This window comes from Sodiomyces alcalophilus (assembly GCF_042370955.1).
Source record: "Sodiomyces alcalophilus JCM 7366 unplaced genomic scaffold ACRALscaffold_1, whole genome shotgun sequence".
NCBI classification, from domain to species: domain Eukaryota; kingdom Fungi; phylum Ascomycota; class Sordariomycetes; order Glomerellales; family Plectosphaerellaceae; genus Sodiomyces; species Sodiomyces alcalophilus.
Window position 1 is genome coordinate 4,160,582 of NW_027263532.1, and position 24,538 is coordinate 4,185,119.

At 52.4% G+C, this 24,538-nt stretch overlaps 8 protein-coding genes across 8 annotated transcripts; 4 read left to right on the plus strand and 4 right to left on the minus strand.

The window, feature by feature from the left end:
• Positions 1–666: 666 nt before the first annotated feature.
• ACRALDRAFT_1046119 (uncharacterized protein) lies at positions 667–3,865 on the minus strand. The gene is made up of 4 exons (XM_071015436.1): positions 3,655–3,865; positions 3,466–3,592; positions 1,992–3,400; positions 667–1,902 (listed from the first exon to the last, which is right to left on the minus strand). The coding sequence occupies exons 1-4, from the start codon at positions 3,789–3,791 to the stop codon at positions 1,410–1,412; spliced, it is 2,166 nt and encodes a 721-aa protein (XP_070879743.1). The 5' UTR covers positions 3,792–3,865; the 3' UTR covers positions 667–1,409.
• Positions 3,866–5,121: 1,256 nt separating this feature from the next.
• ACRALDRAFT_1073543 (uncharacterized protein) lies at positions 5,122–8,394 on the plus strand. Its single transcript, XM_071018114.1, has 2 exons — positions 5,122–7,710; positions 7,790–8,394. Exons 1-2 carry the CDS (start codon positions 5,198–5,200, stop codon positions 8,040–8,042), a joined length of 2,766 nt encoding a protein of 921 aa, XP_070879744.1. The 5' UTR covers positions 5,122–5,197; the 3' UTR covers positions 8,043–8,394.
• Positions 8,395–8,555: 161 nt separating this feature from the next.
• On the minus strand, positions 8,556–9,997 carry ACRALDRAFT_1059517 (uncharacterized protein). Its single transcript, XM_071016048.1, has one exon. It carries the CDS (start codon positions 9,757–9,759, stop codon positions 9,223–9,225), a length of 537 nt encoding a protein of 178 aa, XP_070879745.1. The 5' UTR covers positions 9,760–9,997; the 3' UTR covers positions 8,556–9,222.
• A 1,509-nt stretch (positions 9,998–11,506) lies between these two features.
• ACRALDRAFT_205367 (uncharacterized protein) lies at positions 11,507–11,902 on the plus strand (the record flags this gene model as incomplete). Its single annotated transcript, XM_071021682.1, has 6 exons — positions 11,507–11,549; positions 11,584–11,650; positions 11,689–11,720; positions 11,781–11,792; positions 11,821–11,850; positions 11,883–11,902. The coding sequence occupies 6 exons, from the start codon at positions 11,507–11,509 to the stop codon at positions 11,900–11,902; spliced, it is 204 nt and encodes a 67-aa protein (XP_070879746.1).
• A 1,272-nt stretch (positions 11,903–13,174) lies between these two features.
• On the minus strand, positions 13,175–14,260 carry ACRALDRAFT_1059516 (uncharacterized protein). The gene has a single exon (XM_071016047.1). It carries the CDS (start codon positions 14,208–14,210, stop codon positions 13,200–13,202), a length of 1,011 nt encoding a protein of 336 aa, XP_070879747.1. The 5' UTR covers positions 14,211–14,260; the 3' UTR covers positions 13,175–13,199.
• A 935-nt stretch (positions 14,261–15,195) lies between these two features.
• Positions 15,196–19,883, plus strand: ACRALDRAFT_205365 (uncharacterized protein; the record flags this gene model as incomplete). The annotated part of the gene is made up of 29 exons (XM_071021681.1): positions 15,196–15,287; positions 15,401–15,454; positions 15,544–15,718; positions 15,767–16,309; positions 16,376–16,440; positions 16,476–16,490; positions 16,525–16,592; positions 16,660–16,701; positions 16,757–16,774; positions 16,833–16,850; positions 16,881–17,041; positions 17,175–17,194; positions 17,230–17,309; positions 17,343–17,349; positions 17,397–17,533; positions 17,563–17,610; positions 17,713–17,760; positions 17,817–17,985; positions 18,043–18,286; positions 18,324–18,370; positions 18,406–18,447; positions 18,488–18,551; positions 18,595–18,649; positions 18,703–18,727; positions 18,814–19,029; positions 19,085–19,126; positions 19,207–19,589; positions 19,660–19,678; positions 19,730–19,883. The coding sequence occupies 29 exons, from the start codon at positions 15,196–15,198 to the stop codon at positions 19,881–19,883; spliced, it is 3,051 nt and encodes a 1,016-aa protein (XP_070879748.1).
• Positions 19,884–19,915: 32 nt separating this feature from the next.
• Positions 19,916–21,007, minus strand: ACRALDRAFT_205364 (uncharacterized protein; the record flags this gene model as incomplete). Its single annotated transcript, XM_071021680.1, has 9 exons — positions 19,916–19,952; positions 20,006–20,066; positions 20,128–20,177; positions 20,251–20,326; positions 20,375–20,629; positions 20,689–20,722; positions 20,756–20,857; positions 20,886–20,951; positions 20,996–21,007. 9 exons carry the CDS (start codon positions 21,005–21,007, stop codon positions 19,916–19,918), a joined length of 693 nt encoding a protein of 230 aa, XP_070879749.1.
• Positions 21,008–22,603: 1,596 nt separating this feature from the next.
• ACRALDRAFT_1078669 (uncharacterized protein) lies at positions 22,604–23,576 on the plus strand. Its single transcript, XM_071018800.1, has 2 exons — positions 22,604–22,801; positions 22,887–23,576. Exons 1-2 carry the CDS (start codon positions 22,736–22,738, stop codon positions 23,226–23,228), a joined length of 408 nt encoding a protein of 135 aa, XP_070879750.1. The 5' UTR covers positions 22,604–22,735; the 3' UTR covers positions 23,229–23,576.
• The last annotated feature ends 962 nt before the right edge of the window (positions 23,577–24,538 follow it).

The following is a 24,538-nucleotide window of genomic DNA, read 5'->3' on the forward strand; positions in this document are numbered from 1 at the left end:
CCAGGAGAGCGTCATGCAATCTCTGCTCCGTCTGGCCGCGCGAACCCCGTCGATAGTTGATTTCGCTAGGATAAGAATGTAGACGTCGTCGTATGGTACACGCTAACGGTCGAAGAGCGTCGCTGTCGATGTGGACGTTGGTGCGGGAGGTCGAGGTGGTGATCTAGGGTGTCGGTGGGAGGAGGAGTGAGGAGATGATAGAGAGTGAAGTCAGCCCGCCGAGAAGGATCTGGGTTGGTGCCGAACAACGGGTCGGGTACAGTACGTCTCTTTACCAAGGCTTTAGGTTACGTACTGTGGAAAGGCGGTGGGTTCCGGCGAAAAAATGTGTTTAGGCAAGGCAGGCACCGTTAAGATAAGGGAGCAGCTATGGTTGGCTCAGGCAGGAGTTACCGAACGAGGCAATTGGTTCGCTTGAACACCTAATAAGTCGCTGAGGTACACCGTGCGTGTTAATGGTATATATACTTACTCGAGGTTTGTCGATTAGTCATTCGTTTGCATGGTGGCCAACTCATACGAAGTAGTGCCCCACTTTCAAATACAGTGTGTATTTCGAAGAAGCGTTATACACTGTGTACTGTCACGTGATACCAACCAATCTCTTTTTCAAAGAGATCTTTGTTTTCTTTCCGATCTTTTCCTTTTTCCCTTTCTCCATATCACAAAGACCACCACGCATTCAACACATCGCCAGCTAGCGTTGGTGCATCGCGCCTCCATATACTTGCTGCTGACGATCTCACCGTGTGTGTCGAGATCAATGCTCTGAACACCCTTGTTTAAAACAATCATCACGAGGGCCCCCAGTGCGGCTACCATGACACGATGATCACCTGAAACAAGTCTGGACAAATTCTTCCCGGAGGAGTGAGTAGTAATTATTTATATCATTCCTAGTGGCTTCTTTCATCATGGCTCAATATGACTTTATTTCATGATCATGGCTGTGTCTTTCGACCGTGTCGTTTTGTATTTTCAAATCAGTAGGTAGGTCATCATTTCTCTTGATCCTTTCATTGTGTCCTGGTCAGGCGGTGATGATAGTATCTGGTAAACCGATTCTCAGCCACGGTTCTCGAGACCCATTCTATTCTCTTGATGCACAGGGTAGGCGATCCGATTAGGTTGAGGATGGAGAGAAGCGGCAATATCTGAGCCACTGGGACATGGATCGAGGAAATCAAAACCATTCTCGAGCTTGACTAACATCAACCCTGTACGAATAGATCTCGTTTCGTACATCATCAGTACGGTCAGTACGGTTTGGACTTTATTGCGGGATATTACTAGACAATTGGTATTCATGTATTTGCATGCTTCATCATGTCTAGGCCATGGCCAAACTGTCGCTATCTTTTCCCATAATTCCCAACAGTCATAAACTACATCGTCCTCTTTCAACTCCATTACGCCGTGTTTCTGTACACTGTACTTCCCTGGTTCCTGAATATAATGACATCCTTCCTCTGCAGGATCATGAGTGTCCTGTTCAGAGCCTGCTCACTATACCCCTTGTGCTCAACCATCTCGCGCCTGAGCTTCGCCAGCCCTGTACCCCACCCGACAGGCAGTCGTCGCTTGAGCTCGGCCTCGAGGCGGGACACTTCCTCCGTCAGTTCCCGGTTGCCCAGGTTGCCGCCTTGGTTGACGGCGTCCATGGTGGAGCACAAGAAGAGGCGGATGGCCTCGTCGACGTGGTCCTCGGTGGCGACGGGGGAGAGTGTGAGCTTGGCAAGCGCCTCGGTGATACGTACGATGGCCTCGAGCTGACGGACAGTAATGGGGATCGATGATCTAGCGTTCGCCTCCATTTCCGCTGCGTGGACTTGTCTCCGGATGGAAACAAAATGGGACGAGAGCTTCTCGGATGCCTCTGGGCTGAGACGAGGAGCCATGCGACTGAATAGATGGGTTGAAGAGTTAGCAGTGGCCTGGGCATCGAACGGACTGGGGCTTTCCAGGCGGGCGCCCCCCGGGTTTATACTCACGATCTGCAGTAGCTGATGTACCGCTTCATTTTCTCCACGGGAATCTCTGCTTCCACCTGCTCTTCCATACCCCGTCCACCCATGTGGATCCCCATGACGTGCCTGGCCATCGTCTCGTCCTTTTCTCTACTGTGCTCGTCTCTGACGATGAAGATCATGTCGAATCGAGATAGGATGGTGGTCTGAAAGTCAATGTTTTCGCCGGGCGACTTCATGTCGTCGTAGCGACCGAAGATGGGGTTAGCGGCCGCGAGCACGGATGTCCTCGCGTTCAAGATGGTCGTGATACCGGCCTTGGCGATGGAGATGGTCTGCTGTTCCATGGCTTCGTGGATGGCCACTCGATCCTCGTCGCGCATCTTGTCGAACTCGTCAATGCACACCACGCCGCCGTCGGCCAGCACCATGGCACCGCCTTCCAGGTAGAACTCGCGCGTACTCTGGTCCCTCTGGACCGAAGCCGTCAGACCGGCGGCCGACGAACCCTTTCCGGACGTGTAGATGGCAGTCGGAGCACACTTCTCGACGAATTTGAGAAGTTGCGACTTGGCGGTACCTGGATCGCCGAGCAAGAGAACGTTGATATCACCACGGAGCTTCATGCCGTCGGGCAAGATCTTCTTGGTACCACCGAGAAGAAGGCAGAGGATGGCCTTTTTGATATCCCGGTTGCCATAGATAGAGGGGGCGATGCAGTCGGCCAGGGTATTGTACAGGTCCGGTTTCCGGCTCAACTCAAGGAATTCTTGCTCCTCTTCGTCCGAAAACAGGGTATTTCCGCGTGATGTTTTATCGAGATCCGTATGGACGCCCACCGCCCTCAGATAGGAAGTCCGGATAGCAACAGCGCCGCCGGTGGCCGAGTTCTTGGATCCCTTGTGCTGGTAGATCGACATGATGCCCGTGATCGTGCATCTCGAACCCGGAACAACGCGATTGGTCAAGTAGCGGTCAGCGGAGACGAGCACATGCCTAGGCAGTTCGCCCACTGGCACCATGTCCGGGGCCTCCTGTAGCTTGATAATCTGTTGGTCGACAAATTTGGACCGCTCGTGTATGATAAAGTATGGATCAAGCGGACACTTGGGCGTGGGGTCGTTCGGTATCCTCTGTCGGCCGCATTGCCTCGGTAGCGTTACGCCGCTGAATCCACCCAAGACGGGAATGGTTGTTGAATGCTGGCAGTTCCGGCACTGGGCTACCACTTCGGTGGCTTTGGAGGATATGACAGAAGCACCAATGACGATGCCTGGCGTCCTGACAAGGCGGCCAATCGTCATGGAATCAAGATTCCGAATAGAGACCTCCTCGGCATTGGAGTGTAGTAGGAGCTGGTGCTGAGGCAGGTTGACATCGGGATCGTGGGGAAAGATGATTCGGTGCGTGCATTTCTTGAGGGCTGTCTCGAACTACGACAAATCGTCTTGTAAGCAAACGGAGGTAGATAGACTGGAGGCACGGCAGTTGGACGAACAAGAGGGACAATTTCAGCCGGCTCCGACACCAACCGATGAGCGAGCTCCTCGCTGTAGTTGATGAGATCGTTGATATCGACGTCGCAATAGTACTTTTTCAGCAGAGCATTTTCTTGCAGTTGCACTCTATGCCAGCGGTCAGGAACGGGCAGACTCCGAGAGAAAAGGAAAAGGACACAGAAGCACACCTATAGACGTAATCGTTGCCATGCCGAAACTCGAGGATGAAGTTTTCCAGTTGTTTCTGCACCTGCACGCGGCTGTCGTCGTTCTGGCCGAAGCTCGGCTCGTAGACTTGGCTCGTGTAAACTGATTGCCGGTCCATGACGGCAGTTCACTATTTCGCTGGGGGATTATATCTCTCGACAGCGGTTCCCGTCTCACATGGGGGTGTCGAATCGGGAGGGGGAGGGGGGAATCTTGTCGTTCGAAGTAAAAGGCTCAGGCACCAAAAAGCGACGTGGGGGAGAAATTGCACGGGCGACATTGACGCGACGCGTGCCGGGCCCTGTTAAAGTGGTTGCAGCAACGGGGTTCGGTACCCCACTATACTTATTCGGGTTAGTGTTGTCAGGGGTACCGGGACAATCCCCAGATGCTTAGATAATCAATGAAAAGGGGGGAATAAGCGGCTATTCTTCGGCTGCCCTGAATAGAAGCAACTCTAGAGCTGATCTGTCTGGAGTCTTGACAGCTTCAATTTGGGCCCATAGTCAAGCTGTCGGCGCGTCGATGGCCACGAAATGCGTACTCTACATGTCTCATTGCTTCACGACTTTCTATGAAACACATACTTGTCCTTCCGAAGCTTCCTTAAGCAACAATACGACCCATTTAGAGATGATATCACGATAGTTTGGTGACACAGCCGTCAGCTCCTAGTCGGCTCTTCGTACTCACTGCGCTGGATTGTTACACGACAAATCATCACGTTGTCTGGCCTGTCTAGAGGCTGGACGGCGCCACTATCATCTTCTTCAACACACAATGTTCTCCCATTCAGCTGCTCGGATGTCGATGGACTCTCTCAACCCCACTCCACCGCCGGCCTCCCGCTCCGAGCACTCTATCCACAGGTCGGCACCAAGTTCCCAACCCACATTGCTGCCAGGCCAAGCTTGGAACTAATAGGCCTTTATTAGACCAGGGGCAGGATATTCCCATAGGAGGCGTGGTTCGAACGCGAGCTCTATTTACACCATCGGTGGCTCGCTCGATGCGTCATCGGCAAGCCGGTCGCATTCGCTGGTAGAGTCGGGACAGAATGGTACGTCGGCGCCAGTTGCGTTGCGTCGCATACGATGAGTTGGTGTTGGCCCAATAGCTAACACAATCCCAGCCATATCGACACTTCTACAACCCCCGATAGTTCGAACCGGTCTCGTCCCTCACACCTCTGCGCCGGCATCGAGCGCACATAAACCCCCTACCTCCCGCGACATCCCCCCCGTTACACTAACCAACATTACCCACGTCGATCCGGCCGAATTCAAACCATATTTATCGCAAGTCGGGGCTCTGTACGAACAGCTTCGGCGGGTCAAGGAAAATGAGGATGATACGCCTGCAGTCCGTCGAGGCAGCAAGGTCGACGACTACTTCGATCAATCCGATGAGGTCCATCTAAAACCGGGGGCCCGCCCATCTTTTCTCACGCGGAGGTCATCTATCACATCACTCTCATCCATCTCGTCTCTCGACGCCACCAGCATCCGAAAGTCGTCATCGAGCATGAGTCGACGGGGCCCGCAGGGACCTCCACCGCTCTCTACTATTCCCAACGTATACTTCGACGATGATTTTCATTTGGAGAACCCGAGGACGTTCGATGTCGTCAGCGAGCGTTCCGAAGTGGTTCGACCTCCACCAGGCACCCCCGAGGACAAAGGGGGGAAGGGTACGCCGAATGGCAGCGCGGCGGCTCCCAGAAAGGCCCTAGCTACCAACGCAATACTGCAAGAGAAGCTATCTTGGTACATGGACACTATCGAGATGCACCTGATCAACTCCATCTCCACCGCCTCGACAACATTTTTCACAGCGCTGGGTTCTTTGAGGGAGCTACATTCCGAAGCAGCCGACTCGGTGGAGAGAATCAAGACATTGCGGAAAGAGCTAGGGGCCCTCGACCGAGAAATTGCACAGGGTGGCCTGGACATGATCCAAAAGCGCCGGCGCCGCGAGAATATCCAGCAACTGAATGACGCTGTGCTCCAGCTACGGCACATCGTCGAGGGGGTGGGGAGATGCGAGTCTCTCGTTAACTCAGATCAGGTCGAAGAGGCGCTTAACGGCATCGACTCGTTGGAGCTACTCATTGCTGGTGAACTCCGGGACGATGGGCCCGCGGCCATCACAAGCCCTTCTCTTGGGGCGATCTGTTTGAGAGACCTGCGAGGGGCGACGGCACTGCAGGGGGTGAACGACGACTTGAATGCGCTTCGGTTCCGCATTGGCAGAGCATACGAATCCAAATTCGTCAATGTACTATTGGATGACCTTCGCATGCATCTCAAAGGTGCCAAACAGGAGGAGGTCCTCCTACGGTGGAGCAGCTCCTCTATGCGAGCCAGGGGTGGACACTCGAGGGAACCATCGGTGTTTCCTAGCTACCTGACTTTGACCGACGAGCTCAGGCAAGCCATACGTCCCAACCTTGTCGGACTTCACCGCGCACAACATATAGCGACAGCCACCAGCGCATATCGTGACGCCGTCTTACGCGAGATCCGGAACATCATTCGGCGACCATTACCAAGTTCCACCGATGACGATAACGAGTCCATCATGTCCGCCTCGACTATGAGTGGTGGACGAAATCTGTCGAGTCGGGAGAAGTCTTCCATCCTTGCACGGAATCTGAGAGCTCTGGATCCGAAGGACGGGGAAGAACTGCTTAAATCCGTGTACATTGGCGTCACCGAGACGCTCCGCCGACTGACGACCCAGGTTAAGGTTCTTTTGGACGTTGCGAGCTCCTTATCGGATCCTCCTGATGATGGCGGTACGAAGTCGCCGCCCATTCGATCGCCTTTGTCAAGCCCGCCGCCGGAGCGACAGCAAGACGGCTCCGTTTTTGAGATGCAGGAAGAGATTCACAAGGCCATGGATGTTGCGAACCTGCTTGGCCAGGCCGTCGACATTGCACAGGACAAAATCGTCAAGGTCCTCAGGGTCCGCGCCGACCAGAGCACGCGATTGCCGCTCATCTGGTTCTTGCGATACTTTACGCTGAATTTGCACTTTGCAAATGAATGCGAAGCCATTTCGGGTCGCAGCGGCACATCACTCAAGACGCTGGTCAACGGACACATCAGGGACTTTGTGCAGCATCATGGCGACGCGGAGAAGCAGAATCTCGCCCAGAGCATGGAATCGGACCAATGGGGCGCCAAAGACTTCACGGAGAAGGATGCTGCTCTGTTGAAAGAGGTGGTGGAGAGCAGTACGCTGGACGCGCCATCCTGGTCCGAAGGAAGCAATATTTGGATTGAATACTCGCCGGAGGAGGATGCGGAGGAGGGAGCGGGCGCGGCTGCTCAGCCAACACCGACAACGAATGGCACGAACAGGGAGAAGCCGAGAACGGCCGTGGTGGAAGGCGAGAGCTTCATACTGCCCAACTCGGCGATTCTCTGCCTGAAAGGGATTTCGCATTTCCTGCACCTCATCAAGGGGATCCCCACCATGACCACGGACGTGGCGACGTCTCTGGTTGCCTATCTTCATCTTTTCAACTCTCGGTGCACGCAACTCATTCTTGGCGCTGGCGCAACACGATCGGCGGGCCTGAAGAACATCACCACGCGGCACTTGGCCCTCGCGGCGCAGGCACTCGCCCTCATAGTCACGTTGATCCCGCATATACGGGAGTTTGTCCGGCGGCACGCGGGATCGGGCGCCGGCGTGTCGAGCCTGATGGGCGAGTTCGACAAGGTACGTCGGCTGTTCCAGGAGCACCAGAACAGCATTTACGACAAGCTTGTCGACATCATGGGCTCTCGCGTGGCGTATCATTCCAAGTCCATCAAGGCCATCGACTGGGACGACGACGGGGCCAAAGCCGTCCACCCGTACATGGAAACATTGGTCAAGGAAACGGCGACGCTGCACCGGGTGCTCACCAAGCATGTTCCTGAAAGCTCGGTCCAGATGGTCATGGGACCCGTGTTCGCGGGATACAAGGACCAGCTGGGTAAAGCCTTCGAGGCGGCCGACCCCAAGACCGCAGCCGGCCAGCAAAGGTAAGGATTCTTTTCTTTTCTTTCTCGGCGATGCTTTTTTCACTGGACCTTTAAGACTAACGAGCGTGGGGTGTTGCAGCATGCGTCGCGACGTTGAATTCTTCATGGCCAAACTCGGCGACCTCCAGAGCTTCGGGACGACGGGCGAGCATCTCATGGGTATCATCGACGCGAAGGCGTCTGGGACTTCTGCAGACGACACATCACAGACGGACGAAGGAGGGGAGGATACAACCAAAGAGGCCGAGCCGAAAGAGGGCGACAACGCCGAGAACTCGGGGCAAGAGGGTCAGTCTTCGCCATCACCTGGCGAGGCTACCGACAGCAAGTAGACGGGAACCAAGGCAGAGGGGAGAAGATGCCGGGGACGAGGAGGGATTAATCTCAAGGCTTCAAATCAAGCACGGAGTTGGGAGCATTTTACATCTGCGGCGGGAACTGGGTATCGCGGCTCCCCTGCAATATTCTGTATTAATTCGGTCATGTTTGATCTGCCTTGCCTTGATCTTTGATCAATGAGCCAACGCCAGCTTTCGCACCGACTTTCACCGTTCACAATACGCTTGACAAGGGAGATTGGCATCCTTTCTCATCCCGATGTTCTCAAAGCATGGTCGACTCTCAACCATTTGTTTCGCTCAGCCTTTGTCTCGGAATCCCTCCACAGACGAGATATGCTGTGATAACAGCCACCCAGGCTGTCAGGATTCCGGCTGACTTTCATCGAATAAAGAACCTTCCGAGGCTCTGCTATGTTCCCAAGTAAAGCCACATGGCTCGACAAAGAATCCCCTGCAGAGGGACACGAGCTTCATGCGTCTAGCCATGCAACGACGGGGGTTCGAAAGAAGTGAAGACAGACTACGGGTGAGATTGCGTTCGAGGACGGATCCAAGATGGGAAAATAAGATATACGAGGGCGGCGCCGAGCTCACACCAAACATCACACTGTCAAGGGTACAGATGCAGTACAGCGAGGTCATAGGAATGTGGTTTTTCGATTTCAGTCAATTGAATGTGCCACCAGGAATAAGCTGACCTGGCTTAAGAGGCTCCCATCATCTCAAGAGACCGCGAGCGGCCTCAAGAGACAATGGGAGTATGAAGTGAAGTAATAAATGACATGGAACGCCGTCTAGAGACCCATAACCGTTGTTTTTATAAAGCCATTCCATTCCCCGGTTGCCATACTCCCATTTCCCATTGTTACCCAAGCCCGTTGGGAAAAAAGAGGTTTCCATTGCTGTTTCAGGCCCCGAGGGGTGTATCCAGCAGACATGCCTGGTCTGCTCTGTATGTGTGGCTCATAATCATAACAATAAAGGCCGCATAAATCGTGGCAGCGTTCTACGCTTTGCTTTGGTGTGTGTGTGGGTGTGTGTGTGGGTGTGTGGGTGTATGTACATGTGAGTGTGGTCGTGTGTATCTGTGTAGGAAACGAGAAAAGAAGGCTGTCGAATCCGTCATCCGTGTTGTGAAAAGCGAGTTGAGTCAGAAAGGAGTGTTGACTGGTTAGAATTTGCCGAGGACAAAGTCGCGCTTGACAGACTTGTCGTTGCGGCCGCTGAGGGGGCTGGCGCCGGAGCCGAGGGTGCAGACGAGGTCCGTCTCGGGGGTGACCTTTGTCTGGACGTCGTCCCAGACGTAGTAGGCATTGTCGCAAGGGAATTCCTCGCAGCCCGACGTCGGGGTCTGGGCCTCGAGGGGGTACATCTCCTTGACGCCGTCGTGGTCGTTGGGCTCGACGATGGCCGAGACGTCAAAGTAGGTGAAGCCGTTCCAGCCCTGGAAGGCGACTTCTCCCAGCATGCCGGGGACGTTGGGCTGGCCGGCGGAGATGGAGTACCAGTTTCCAATCCAGCCGTCGGGGATCTCGGCGGTGACGTTGTCGCCGGCGGCAACCTTGACCGAGTCGATCTCTTCGCGGCCCGCGTTGGGGGTGAAGTAGATGGTCCGGTCTGTGTCGTCTAGGGACACGAAGGTGACGGTGTTGGCGGCAGCCGCAAGAGCGGCAGAGCTGAGGAGAGACAAAACTTGGGCGAACTTCATCTTGAGAAGACTGGGCGGTGGTGAGTGTGTCGAAGGAGGGTATTGCTAGAGGAATTCACCCTGTTGCTTGCAAGGACAGTGTGGTGTAGAGCCGAGGCGTTGGTGTATGTAAGGAATGGTATAAACGGGCCAAGCCGTGATGCGTCAAGCGTCAAGAAAGGAATGAAGTACTTCGAAGAAGAGCTCCGAGAAAAAGGGAAATGGGCCTGAAGGCAAAGCAAGGAACGTAGCGTTGGATGGATTATCGGAATAGGATGTGTTTGACTAGGGCTCGAGATGAGGGATCTTTATACTCTCAGATGGGTGGCCAAGGGCCTGGATGTTCAGGTCCGAAGATGTGCCTGGAAAGTGGGAAGATGCGCTTTGACAGGGTTAAGGATCTGGAATCGATCGGGTCATGACTAGTAGCTAGATCTAACCGGTAAATCGGAGAGGAGCTTTGAATCTAGGAACCGGACGGACAATGGAGCACGGAGGTCCACACAACCCCACCGCACCACACCACGGCGACCCTTTTATGCTTGTGGGATTGTCGTCTTTCTGTTACCCCGAGTTCAGCCGACTGCTGTGACTGCTTGAGCCAACTTGAGGGCGCCACCGGTTCACAGTATGGATACGTGTCGTTGCTTCTACGGTTCCTGGCTGCCGGCTTGGGCAGAACAGCTAGGGTAGAGTGTGGACGGAGGTGGTGACGCCACCGGGGTGATGCAGCTGAGAATTGTTGAGCGGTTATGTAAAAGCCGGGCATAGGTAACCCAACCCAGTCCGGAGTCCAATACGTCCATCACCAGTCCCCAAATAGAGTGGGCGAAGAACATCTGTGTTGCCTGTAGGTGATTTTGCCCGTACCCTCGACGTGATTAGGATACAGAACCGATGAGTCGTCGTCAGGTATGAGGGGAACCTTCGCCTGAACGGGAAAGGAGTTAGCTGTCTTTTGCTGGTTCAAATCCTAAAGCAGAATATCGTGGAACCCGCCACATATCCGCCAGGCACGCCAGGCACAGGAACAGACAGGTCCACCACCCCGCGAAGTGGAGGTGCAAATATTGTCACCGAAAAGAAGAGGAAAGAGGCGGCATTGGGTGGGGGTGGTGGAAAGTCCTGTCATGGCCTGGAACTCGAGAAGGTTGAAAACTTGGAGGTCGAAAAAGTCGAAAAGCGTGAATAAGCTTTTAGGCACATTCCCCGGTGCCCGTTGTTGGTTTCCCTTCCGTTGGACCGCAACATGATTGGTCGGAGAAATGAACGCTTGTACCTGGTTCCTGGCACGAATTCCGTGTGGCGCAGCCGGACACTTCTTCGTGGCACCGGCTCAACGCCCGGTCGGCGCCGGTGTGGATTGCACTGGAGCCAGTTTGTTCCAGCAACAAAGGCAAAGAAACGAAACAAACAAAAGAATCGTAAAATAGACTTGAAAAAGAAAAGGGGGAGGCTGGCTATGAAACAAACCAAGACATACATAGGCGCTCGGCTGCTGTTATTCCGCCCGCTGGTCCCCTAGTCGCTCGGTAGCAAAGCGAAGGGGACGTCCCAGAACTACAGTGCAAGAGACTTCGATTCTACTGATTGGATGTTGATTGGATGTTACACCCATCGTTCTACTACCTAATTAAGTAGACTACCTAGATAATATGCCGGCGGCAGGCCCTGCAGTCCTATCGTATAGCCGCGTAAGCTCAACCTAGGCGAATGGGAGTTGTACCAGCAAGAAAGAATTACTTTTCTCGTTTCCGTTCTTTAAACCATGGGAAACCTGGGAAACCCGGGAAACCTGGGACTAAAAGCTCGTTGCTTTCAGCGTGGATACTAACGACTGTCTAGAGATGTACGCCACCAAAGAAATGGGAGGAACAAAGAATGAACGAAACAAAGAGCGCACCATCCATTCGTGTATTATTGTTTGGTATTGTCCAACACGTGGACGAGTTGGGAACACGTACGGAGTACATATGCAGAATGTTTGGTACGAAGGTCGTGATATATTCGTAGTCGTGAAGTCACACTAAACCTTCGGTGAGTGGCCATGCGATGTGGTCACTAGGTATCGTGTACACTGAGTGCACATCCCGTATCCTGTTGGGTTCCTGAGTATGTATCTTACCTTCGTTGTACATCTCGAGGCGGCAAGACAGTAGTATGAGATTCAGATACCTAGCGTGTTCGCTAGCCAGGCAAATTCTTGTACCTCGTGTGTATTCGCAACTCGTCCAAGACGCTGACGAATAACGTACTGTTTTTTTGGCGGCATTTACCGTGGCGCATGTGGCCGTGCCTGAAAATCTCTGAACATTGTTATGTTTCGGCCTTCACATGCTTACAGACGAGTTTCGCACTGTGTTTTGTCAGTAAAAATGTACCTCCCTATCAGACCTTAGCTGACAGAACTTCGTGGACGGTGTCCAACGACAACTAATCCTAGCGTACCTGAGTGTCTGGTGTTAGTGCCGAGACGCCAGGACTTTAAAGACAGTATATACATATTAAACATACCGTGCGTTCTTCCTACCCCTGATTAGCTAATTAACACACGCCATGGCTAAGATTCCGGCGTCTGGAACTCACCTTAACCCCTCGGCGATCTGATCAACGCTCATCTCATGTCCAAGCTGCCAAGTGGACAAGATGGGTTTCAACGACCTTGGGACGATTCAAGCTGTGGTCCAAGCCATCCATCACGAATGGTCCAATACGAATGATCGTCGTTCTTCATGCCTTCCCTCGTTCTCGACATCCACAAAACACAACGTACTTCGTAAGTGCCGCAAAGGAAACCCACGGCGTGGGTCGACTCGTCATCACCTTTGCCCTCGCCGTCTCGGAGCCCGCGATTCAGCCCGTCCACGTCACCAACACCACGAAGACTCCTCTTTTTTCGTTCCCTTGCGGAGCCGCAAGAGGACTCCACTCCACTGGGCGAAGTGTAACTGCCCACCGACGACTCCGAGGGCATCAAAACTTTTCACATTTTGACACATTGCATTCGTATTTCGATATTCCCATAGCCTGGTTGGCTCTCAGCTCACTTCCTAACTTCGTATGTTTCCAAGAGAGGGAAAAATGTTGGGAATCTTTGCGGATCGTTGGGGAGCACCGGTCCTTGGGCATGGTCCACACACGTGCAGGACACCGTATGGCCTAGGCCTTTGATAAACGTTATCGAGGATACCGTACCCATCTTGGATAGTTCGTGATCCAACACATGCCTGTCGTCGGCTGTTGCATACAGCGTTCTGACGGCGTACTGAGTAACGAATTGACACGATTGAACGAATAGAAATCCGAGGCACCCAAAACTAACCATCTACTTCGTACTTCGTACGCCCATGATTGTCGCCTGTGCTACAGATCTGGCCAAAAGCTCCGGGAAACGCCCGATTTTGCTCCTCCCAGACATCGATCAAGTACGAATATGCCAAAACTAATGAGTTCTTCAAGGACTAGTCTTCTGGATTTCTCGGTTCTATAGTACCTTCTTTCTGCACCTCCCTATCTGTAGATGACCCCGCCCGGGTTTCCTGTGTGGTCTTGCTACTATTCACGGCACTCTTACGACTCTGCACTGCGGCAACGTTGTGTGGCTGCTCGTAGTAGTCATCATAAGCCCAGGGGCTGATGAGCCGCCATATGTCGCGCTCCGCCTTGAGCTCCTCGGGATACTTCTCAATGCCCGGGTCGCCTTCCACGGCATCGAAAAACATGTTATAAACGGGGCGATCGGCAAAGTACATCTTGGTGTACTCCCAGTACTCGGGATACCAACCTGCAAACTCCCAGTCGATGATGCCCACGATCCGCCCGTTATGGTACTGGATATTGCTGGGGTTGAGGTCGGCATGGGTGAACCTGACGCGATACGCTCCTGATTTTCCGTGGATTATTTTCACCACTGGATCCCTCGTCCACGTCTCCAGAGGCCCGCCGAGGCGTAGATACGAATGGAAGTCCTCCACGCTATTGAAAGGGCCGAAGCGAACATGGCCGACGCGGTGGTCCAGCAGAGACCCTCGCGTTACTGATCCGATGAAGCCTTTCTCGGGCGGTTCCAAACTTCGTAGCTGCTGCAGGTACCCGGAAAGCTCTTGGCCGAATGCCCGGATTTGTTCGGGGCTCATGTTCGCGTAGTCGGTGCCGTCGCCGGGAAGACACTCCATGACTAAATGGACCGCACCATTAGGCCGCTCGTACACCTCATACAGCTTCGGGACAGGGATTGAAGTGTGGCTGCGGACATATTCCATTGCATCCAGCTCGTTTCGGCTGGTGTTGAGTTTGACCACCTTTCCGAAAGGCAGCCGGACGATGGTTCCCAAGCTACCCCCTCGACTCCTGCCCGAGTAGAGATACCGACTGGCCCAAATGCGTAACCGAAGCCATAGAGGCAACTTGTCTGATTTCAATGCCACCGCCTGGGGAGCGGCGGTGGCGTTTGGCGGGGCAGGGTCTGTCATTGCTTGAATTGCTGGTCAAGGGATGCTACGGGCCGCTCGGAGAATACGTCGTAGGCGCGAAGAAGGAAATGCATTGGCACTTCGCGTCTTGCGCTCGGTAGCATTTTTGGGGCCCGCCACTTTGGAGCATTCCTTAGTTTTCAGGCACAAATTCCACTCCACTTACGGGAAGCCGAGGTACTTCCGATGCTTATGTAATAGGGTGAACTTATTCCGACCAGGGCAATCGTGTACGAAGTACAACGTACGAAGTATTCTCACGATGTGATCTTACCGGACTGCCATGGGCGGAAATTCTTACACAAAACGGTTCCGAAGGAACACGTAATTCGTGTATAGTACTTTCGCACAGATAGAGTTATTGAGCGACTGCAATTGGTGGTTAATGGATTCAAACGCCCCGTGCCGTTTCCTGCCGTTTGTATGGATAGTCGTTGTGTAACTGGATGGATTGACGACTGGATTGATTCACTTGGCCGGACTGAATTGACGGCGAGCTGGACCCCAGTTGGAATAACCTCGCCTCATACATGTGCGTGTGTGTGTGTGTGTGTGTGTGTTGCAGGCGATATAATTATTTGGCGAGGTATTATCCCATAAGCTCCTATTGTATCTGGAAAGCGACTAGATGGGCATTTCTCAGTATATTACAAGTAGGGGTGTCGACGTGGAGTTGAAGGACTATATGAACTAGTCTGGTTCTTATATAGTGCAGGCGGGGCGGATATTTGTGCACGGCACGCTTTACGCGCTCTTATTGCAAAGGACTTAGCATACATTCTTCCGTTATTTGATGTTGATGCTGAAAGGGTGATGCAGTTGGTAAAGCTGCTGTTGTAATGTGTAGGTTAGACGAAGTATAGGCCTTTGCCACTGAATGCAAGTAGACGCATATTGGGCTTAGTACTACTTTGATAGTGATATTAGTAGCAGTGACTCTAGCTGGAACATATAGAAGTAGATTCTATATAGGCAACCGAAGTCTATGACACCTCGTACTATGCGTCTTTTTGCTCACGATATACCGCGGACCGGCCACCAAATACAACGCGGGGACAGCCTCTCTACCGTACCAAGGTACGTATTCAGCTCGACAGATATATCTGCCCTACTTACCTAAGGAGGGTAGTCTGCTTGTTGCCTTTATTAGGCCTATTACCCCTTTACGGCCTTGCGAGGAACATTTTCAGGTGTAACGAGTGCGAGGTAAGGCAGCTGAGAATGCATAATGCGTCCTCGATTGTGTACTCCTCCGATGCGAGCATATCCTAGAGGGCGTCATAGTTAAACTCAATATCTTGTCTCCCGGTAAGATCACCTGATTCTGCTCAAGACTCGAGAGTACTCATAACATTGAGATGTCGTTCCCCATTTCTACGCCCTTCCACTTTGCATTAGATATATCGCCAGTGCAGGAAGAGAACCAGTGGATCCAGCGTCCGAGAACCTCACAATCCATTCTCTCGACAATCCACTATGAGTGCAAAACACCATCATGTAAGTTCGCAGTGCTGTCTTTTATATTCGATCCAATCAACTAAGAGCGACTTGAATAGGTCCATGTCCCAACGATGCGGGGTAACAAGTATCGTGTATATCTCGCCGCCTTCTCGCGCGATGGCATCTCTAACAACCCTCAACTGGAACCATCCTATGGCCGGGCCATGTACCACTGGGGCATTTGGCTTGAACCAAAGAACAGCCAAGGACAGGGACGCCTATATCACGTGGAACACCATGAACCGATGAACAGCGCAACAGGCCCCATCCCCGGGGGTTGGAAGTTTGGATTGCGCCAAACTAGTTCCCACACAAGTCAGCGCCTAATCGGGCGTATAATGATCGGAAAGCTCCCTGCTGGCAAGGACTACAATGACATTGAGCATCTCCTCTCCCAAGTCCCTGTACCGACGCAAGGCAGTGGTGAAGAAGACTGTATTACATGGGTAATGGAGGCAATTCGAGTGCTTCAGAAACAGGAACCAAATCCCTGGGCAGAGGAATTCGACGTCGACAAGTTGATGGACCACGCTTACGGCCGCTTTAAGGACTGGTACGCCTCTAACAAATGGCAGTTTGCTGACAACAAGGAGAGCTATGTAAATCGGACGTTCCCTTGAGTACATGTAGTATTATGTAGATAGTGCCTTGCCTGTAGGCTGTAGGTTGTTAATGAGCTTGGAAGTATCAAATCAATTTGGGCACAAAGAGCAGGCCGTGGCACTTCTTTGTGCCGTGGAAAAGAAAACCAGGAATTGGAACAAGATTGGACTACCAACAGTAGCTATAAGGTGGACTGTCTGACCATCACAAGTCCGCGTATAGACTGCAGTCACTTTGGAGGCATGGGAAAGGAAATGGACATTGAGATAATGTATTCATGTTCTTACATCTCTTTTCAAGTCCTTCATATTCTAGTTAGGAAAGTTCACAATCTAGAGCCGTCCAGTCGTACGTCCTCCCATCAACACCAACAACATAAATCACCATCGTAAACTCGCCGAGATTCTATGAGTCATCCTTGTACATCCAATGCTACTCTGCAGTGTCTGATAAGAATATATGTATTCTTTCTTGCATATAGGCCTACTCGCATAATCACCATCTAATGCTGAATCACAGATCACGTAGCAGCAAGCTGTAAAGCGTAATGAAACACAGCCACGGTAGCATCTGGCCGAGATGACAGGCGGGAGTTAAAGGGCCCTCCCCAGATTTCAGACATCAAGCGTCTGGCTCTCGGTTACTTAAATCTCCTGCTACTACACTTCTGGGACTATCTTGTCTTATGGCGTGTCGTGTGTCTCATCGATACTGGAGCTGATCAACAAGTCAAGAACAGGAGACCCATAATCTCAAAAGAGGATAAATAAAAGCCCCGAGAAGAGCAAAACTGTTCCTTGCCATGTTATTTATAATACATTGTCCCGCTGCTACCTCTGACCCGACTTCATGGCTCGGTAGCTCTGCATGCGAGTACTACTGTATCGTCTCAGTGTCACCATGACATTGAACACAGGGAGAGTCCTAATGCGAGACAGGCCGTACATGGGGATCAATCTATCAGGATATACACACTCCGCGCCATTCTAGTCTCCCGTGTCTTATTCATAACACCACGGTGACAGTGAGACGATCAGTGGCACGCTGACTCCGAGCCATCCGAGCCATGACGCTGGGTCGGAGACTCAAGGGCGTGCTACGACGGCACAGAGATGAATTAAGCGCCGCAACAGGTACCAGCGCCTGCCTGGGTCAGAAGTACATAAGCTGGGCAGAGACATACATGTCTCGGGAGAGCGCCAGCAGGTGGGGAGCGGTTGGTCGTGGAAGTGGTGGAGCGTGCATGCAGACCACGAGGCCACAATGGCACAGCAGGGCGTGAAGTACGAATCCGACAGTGAGGAAGACTTAATATGATTTAATATCTATTATTCAGGGATAGTCGAGTAGGAGAAGAGAAGCGCTGGGCAGAGGTTTGGGGGCGACGCCACAGGACCAGTCAGAGTGAGGTCGGCACCAGACTGCAGGACGCAGGTAATTTTTTTTGGTGAGTATTGTTTGGTGAATGATCGAGACACCGGATTCAATGTGTGTGACAGACAGGCGGGATGTCTTCGTTTGCAGCAGCTCTTGGGCATCGTCTCGCAGATATATATTCCTCTCCTGAGACGCCAGGGGCCAAGGGCTGTAGCAGTTGGAGCCCGCATAGGAGCGAACTTGACCATTCGAACCCTCAGAATGCAAGTCCTAGGGGACTCAAAGACACGAGATTGTAGGTGACTAGGGCTAGGGCTAGAACTTCCTTGAAGATCGCAGCAAACACGGTAAGTCATCCCGGGTCGAAGCCGAGTCCTCGTCCTCAGCCGTACAGCTGGCCGCCTCGAGCCCATCGGAGCACTGAGCAGCATGTTCACCTTGTCTCGCCGAGAATGCTCAACTCCGCCGTCGCTCCTTCTCGCCTCTGGTATCCATTCCTGGGTGCTCAGGCACGGGTGACGGGACAACGAGTGGGGATTCGGGCAGGCGTCGTGGGATCCTTGGTTCAAATTTCATCGGGGCCCATGATGCACCTGGTCAAAATATCTCCTATAAGGGAAACCGTACACGCAGAAACGGTCCCGCTTCGCCCTACATCGAGTGTCGTTATATTACACCGAGTGACAGACCGAGGCCTTCGGCGGCTGCTATCAAGACGGCACGGGGGCTTTCCTCCAGATAGCCAGCAGGCCATGATGTCCTAGAGGGGAGTGTAGCTAGCTACGACTCGTCTGTAGGGCGAAGGGCCTATACAGTACACATGGAAACAATGCAACGCTTCAGCCTTATATTCCCAGTGAGGTTGTTAATCGTGGAGCTTAATATTTAGATATTCTCCGCATAGTACTACAAGGAGAGCATGCGGCGGCTTAGCCGTGGTTGGAGCTTTCGATATCATTGTGCGAATATCCTCACGAAGGACTTATCCTGGCTGTGAGAACGTTTGAACCAGGCGCATCCTCTGCGCGGAGTCCTAAGTCAGAGACTAGGGTAGAATGGTCTCCAGCCACTCGAAATAATTAGGCACGCCACCATGGCCTTCCGTGATGCGACATGCCTCTAGCACGAAGACTCTGTTCTATGTTTCCGAGACTCGTCGAAAAATTTGCCGGAGCCTGAAAAGATGGTACATCTCTAAGTCTGCGTACGACTACAGAGAAAAATTGGCGATTTCCTTCTCGTCGCCGGCCTATCAGTTACAGACGGTAGATTCCGAGGCAAATCCGCTACAGAGCCATTGTGCGATATCCGCCCAGCATGTAGCCATCCCGCTCGAGGCGTGCACGTCTTCATTGGGTTAGAACCCGGTGTTCTACGGCTCACAATATCTTTAGGCGGAACTGCAACGACGAAAATATAACCTGGACCAGCACAGTGTTTTGATAAACACATGTAATATACATCATGCCCGTGAACGCGGCCCGATATTTACGTCAAAGTCAGGAAGGTGGTATAGATCTTCAGGGACACGTATGAACGGGATGTGGGAGAAGCCGTCGCGGAATGTCAAAGTAGAGTGCCGTTCTTACGAGTCAGAAAAAAACTTTTGCGGCTCGCTGGGCCAGTCATCCTTCGTACCAGCGTTGTTCGTCGCCGTGCTTGACGCTGCTTATTTTCTTCTCCTCTCTCTTCGGGCTACCATTTCGCCGCTCATGAACCACCTAGCCAATGGACAGGCTGCCAATGTGGCTCTGGCTAACTCCTGGAGAGCAACTCGCTATAGTACCGGTAAAGCCAGCGGCCAATCCGGAATGAAAATGGAGGGTGACCGCCGAAATGCCGGGTGGACCGAAGCCCGAGCCGCTTTCTTCAACGTGGATTCAATGCTACCCAATGCATGTATCTCTGGAATACCAGCCGCGAAAAATGCATAGAAAAAATGCATGTCCTCCAATGATGCAGCCTACAGCGTACAACGTACTCGCGGGGTCCACGCTGTTAGATCAGGTCGGCTAAATGCAAGTCTGCACCACTCGGAGGGCCGTAACGAGTCGACACATCGTATTTCGTCGGCCCAGAGCGGTGATCGGCCAATTTAACTGTGACAACACGGGCATCTGTCTTGTGATTGCACCAAAGACTACCTACGAGCCGCCTTCCCGCTGGTGCGAGTGGCTGAGCTTGGCTAGTTAAGTGTGGGGGGCACGGCACGATCGGCGCTAAGATTAGTGCTGATCGACGCGGCTCGACGCGGCTCCGTTGCTCACCAGGGCTTAGGTAGAATCTAGTAAACGGGGGGGCGTGAACTAAGCAACCAGCGAGGTTTGTTACGTAACAGGACGGCGTTACAATCGCAGTGGACACCGTACAGGGTACCTATCGGATTGACATCGGGTCTTACATTGAATGGCCCGCTATGTTCCCTGCAATCTTGTACCGTGCTTTGGATACAACCCCATACAAATTATGCCAAGGCTCATGGGAATTCTTCGTCACAAACTTCGTTGTAAACGGCCCCGCCCGGTATGTACGTTGTAAGTTCCTAGTGCCCTGTACATACTCTTGAGATGCCGTCTCCGAGTCACGATCCCGGACCCATAGGTAATCCGCCATGGGATAGTAGGTCCGATCGTCGCCTGGGATATCAGAAGCCAAAGTCAACCTAGACTAGGTACTGGGCATACGGTACATCGTACAACGTATGTCGTAGTTTACCAGACCTTGCCGTGAGGATTGGACAATGGGCCATCTGTACGTTGTAACGAGCGAGAGCCCCGATTCCCGATTGGCTAACGCCGCACCTCCCTCTCCATTACTGTCGTTACTTTGTATGCACGAACATAGCTCCTCCACCGCGGAGCCGGTAAAGAAGATATATGAATCACTTTTAATTGCCCGTTGGAGTAACAGTAACGAGGGCGCCATTGCCGCGGTCGGTGCTACCCAACAACCTGCACTCCGTAGTGTACTTAGTATGTATGTACAACGTACAACGTACGTTGTACGTTATACGATCGGAGCGGGAACTCGTTCTAATGTGGTTAGTGGATTACAAGTCACAGTACATGTACATATGTACCTGTCATGTAACGTACAGCGGACCCGTACTCGCTGTAACTAGGTCTGTGCTTTGGTGCACTGATGGGCTGATCTATTTCTGGCTGTTGCTAGGCAGGTACAGTGACCAGACAAAACTGTCAAGCAAATGTACTTGCAGGTCCACGCCAATAGGTAGGCGTGGGGAGGTACATTTTCTCGACACTTGTGTCGACATAGTGTAGATATGCCTGCCTGGTTCTTCGAACGGGGTCGGTCATCACGACTGGTCCTCGCTTAAATACATGCCAATTTCGCATCGGTCAGTCACAGAAGATCCTGGCGAGTTTACTTGTTTAAGCGAGCCACATTATTGCAGAGTTTTTTTGGTCTTTGTATTCGACTATCTTTTGACGAAGCCGTTCCTCCCATGGCCTGTTACGCATGTGGCGCAATGTGTGGATTCTTCGGCGATATGTTTTTGGCCCCGTTTCTAGACTTCTGCCTGCTGTTCCTGAACGCCTGAAAGGTCCTCCCTCGTTCGAGACTGGCGTCGTTCCCCTCGACACCGTCGTTTCTCTCCACATCCTCTCCCGAGGACTGACGTCGAGTTGGAACTTGGAACATTGGACCGGGGAACCTTCCGCTGGGTATCCTCGAGCTTGCTGCCATAGGCCCCAATCCCATTAAGTAAAAAAGGGCTCGCCCCGCAAGTCATAGAACGTATACAACGTACGCTGTATACGAAGTACATACAACGTACATTCGGGAACCATAGAATCATGGACGAGCGAGGCGTCACTATGTACGTTGTACGTACCTACAGTTGGATGGCCTGCACTCTGCCCTGGTCCCTGACTAGGCGTTAACGGACTGTACAACGTAATCCAATGTCGATCGGAAGGTGTCCCTCCTAGTGTAGTGCCCCAAGACTGGAGAACAGGGTTCATAACCAGGATCTCTTCCAGGCACTGACCTTAACTGCCTAGCATCTTGGGTGAAGGTACGAGTTTGAGGCATTTTTGTTTCATTTTCACCTATCGGGCAGATCCTCGTGTTGATCTTCCGTGGTGTACATTTGTAGAGTCCGAGGAGCAACTGGATCGCGCACCGCAAGGGCTACTTCAGGGGGGAATCGGTGGATCTTCGGGCGGGGGATCTCAAAATTTCAAACGAACAATGCTGGTCCCGATGTGCGCGACTGGGGCCATGCCTGCGCAAAGACTCTCGAGTCGGTGAGATTTCAGCCTGCACGCAGGCGGGAGACTAGCTCAACGCCACGCGTATGGAACATCTAGCCTCGGTGGTTAATTGTGGAAATTTTACACGGTTGGTCGTGAAGCACGTAGCCAAAGACGAAGAGAGATGGGGCGTGGCTGACCGAACAGCTGTGCAACTGGGGTATTCCGAAGATGCAAGAGGAGGACTGTTTCATTTGAGTAGGGGTTGGTTATTAGACGGCCAATCAGGATTAAGCGAGGGACCGGAGGGAATTCCGAGAATACACAACAAATGTGCATAGGTACGAGTACAACGTAACTGAGCGAGCGATAAGTTGGTCCGAGATGATGCGCAATTTTTGGTTTTGCAGAGCCACGTGCGTGACATGTAAAAATCGTAAATGTCGTGTCATATACAACGTACGTGGTGTTGTCCAACATGCAAAGTAAAACATTTTCCCCAGATCCTAGCGAATAATTAGTTGGGTTCCGAATTGGGCAGTCTGATCGTTACGCCAAGTTAGAGTTTCCCCGCGGTTTTACCGTTTTCCGTTCTAAGATTGGCCGTTGTAAATTTCATAGGGCTGGCATGGCGGCTCACCATTTATCCGGCCAAGGGTCTGCCGCCACAGAAGCAGGGGGGTTATAAAGAGGGTGGTCGAAGCTTGAACTACGCCCATGATCCATTCAATCCTGTCCATCACGGTATTGCATTCCATTATTTGCTTCGTATTCTTCTTGCCATAACAACCAATCAAAACTTTCCCACAAACCAAAACTACCTACATCATGATCGAAGGTGGCTGCCTCTGCGGTGCTATCCGCATCAAGTCCACTGGCGAGATCCAGGGCAAGGTACGTACCGCTACCAGCCACTGTGCCGCATTTCTCCTCTCTCCCTCTCCTTCTCTCTCACACAGCAGCTTAACGGGACCTATAGGCCCTCTGCCACTGTCTTGACTGCCGCAAGATCACAGGCTCTTTGTTCTCTACCAACGTCATCGTCCCAGCCGATGGCTTCTCGGTAACCAAGGGCACACCCAAACAGTTTGCAAAGACTGCCGAGAGTGGCAAGACCATCACATCCTCCCTCTGCGGAGACTGCGGCACCACGCTCTGGCGCGAGACCGAGTCGTATGCTGGTGCCAAGATCCTCAAGGTCGGCGCCTTTGACCACTTGAGCGCCCTGGAGGAGGCAAAGCCTTTGGTTGAATTGTTCACTAAGAACCGGCCCTCTTGGCAGCAGCCTATCCCGGGTGCCGACCAGAAGGAAACTGTATAGGTAGCTGCGAGTCATTGGGGACCCCGGGAGTGTCAACCTAGCTGGAAATACTGTACGGTAGACATTGGACATATCCATCCCATGGTGGATTTTCTTATTTATTTTACACTTCAATGATACAGACAGGCCAGAAGGCAGGGTTACATGGACAGGGTTTGGTCCCGACAAGGGTAGCTGGGAATTCAAAAGTCCATGCCCGATCCTACATACAACGTGCAACGATACCACGTACCTCGTATATCGCACGTGTGCTTGCCATAGGGCAGCGATGTGAATTCAAGGAGGGGTGGGTGTTGTGGTAGAAACGGCAAAGTACTTTTGCTTCCAGATAGATGGCAGCGGATGGAGCTGATACCACGTTGTAACTGGTCGCCGACTGGGCTTCGTAAATCCTTGTTCGCTGGACGATGGTTTACTGGACGATGGTGCACATAACCCCTGACATGGCGAGCGTGATACCAGTAGCTTGTGCTGTACATAGAATCTTCCGATGCGGCACGGGAAAAGTGATTCGGACCGTCTAGGTAAAATCAAAATCTCACGAGTCGCCGCCAGGGAACTGGCGTTTTCAACATCGCTTTCGAGATCAGTCTGCTTGGGATGCCTTCGGCTGTTTACGAGAAAGAAACTTACAAAGAGGAAAAGGAAAAAAGGAAAAGAAGAGAAACGGTAAAACGGGCCGTGCCGTGTCTTTGACTTACAACATACAGTGGTTCGACGACAACTACCAAGTGGCAAGCCGTATATGCAAAGTATTCCTTACAGTCTCGTAACGATGAACACCTTGAACAGTCAACGTGTGAGCGATTCGCCATGAACTTCCGAGGCGTTGACCCTGTGTACAGATCCTTCATCCCTGTGTAGAACGGATTCGGCCGTGATCCGTGATGTATGTATGTAGGTAGAACGGCAGAACCTCCCTGCCGTGCTATGCAACATCTTGCCGTCTGACTACAAGCCACATTCTTTTTGCCCCTGGATAAGCGCCCTCCGAAAATCAGAATCGTCCCAGGAGAACCTTGACCAGCAACGCGATACACCTCCCCAAATCGGTAACACGGATGAACTCTCCGCATGGGTCACTTTGACCGAAGGCTGAAGTTCGTTAGACTGAGTCGTGACCTGTTCTAGAAGGGAGGCCTACTCTGTGGCCTCGGGGGAGAGAATAAGCGAGACCTCGAGTCCAGGCTGGCCGCTGGTCTGGTTCGAACTGTATATAAGGTCGACGTGCTCTGGGCCTCGACAGACTTCACAACAGACCAAGTTGCCCAACAACTCATTGTGGGAGCATCAGAAGTAACCACATAGGA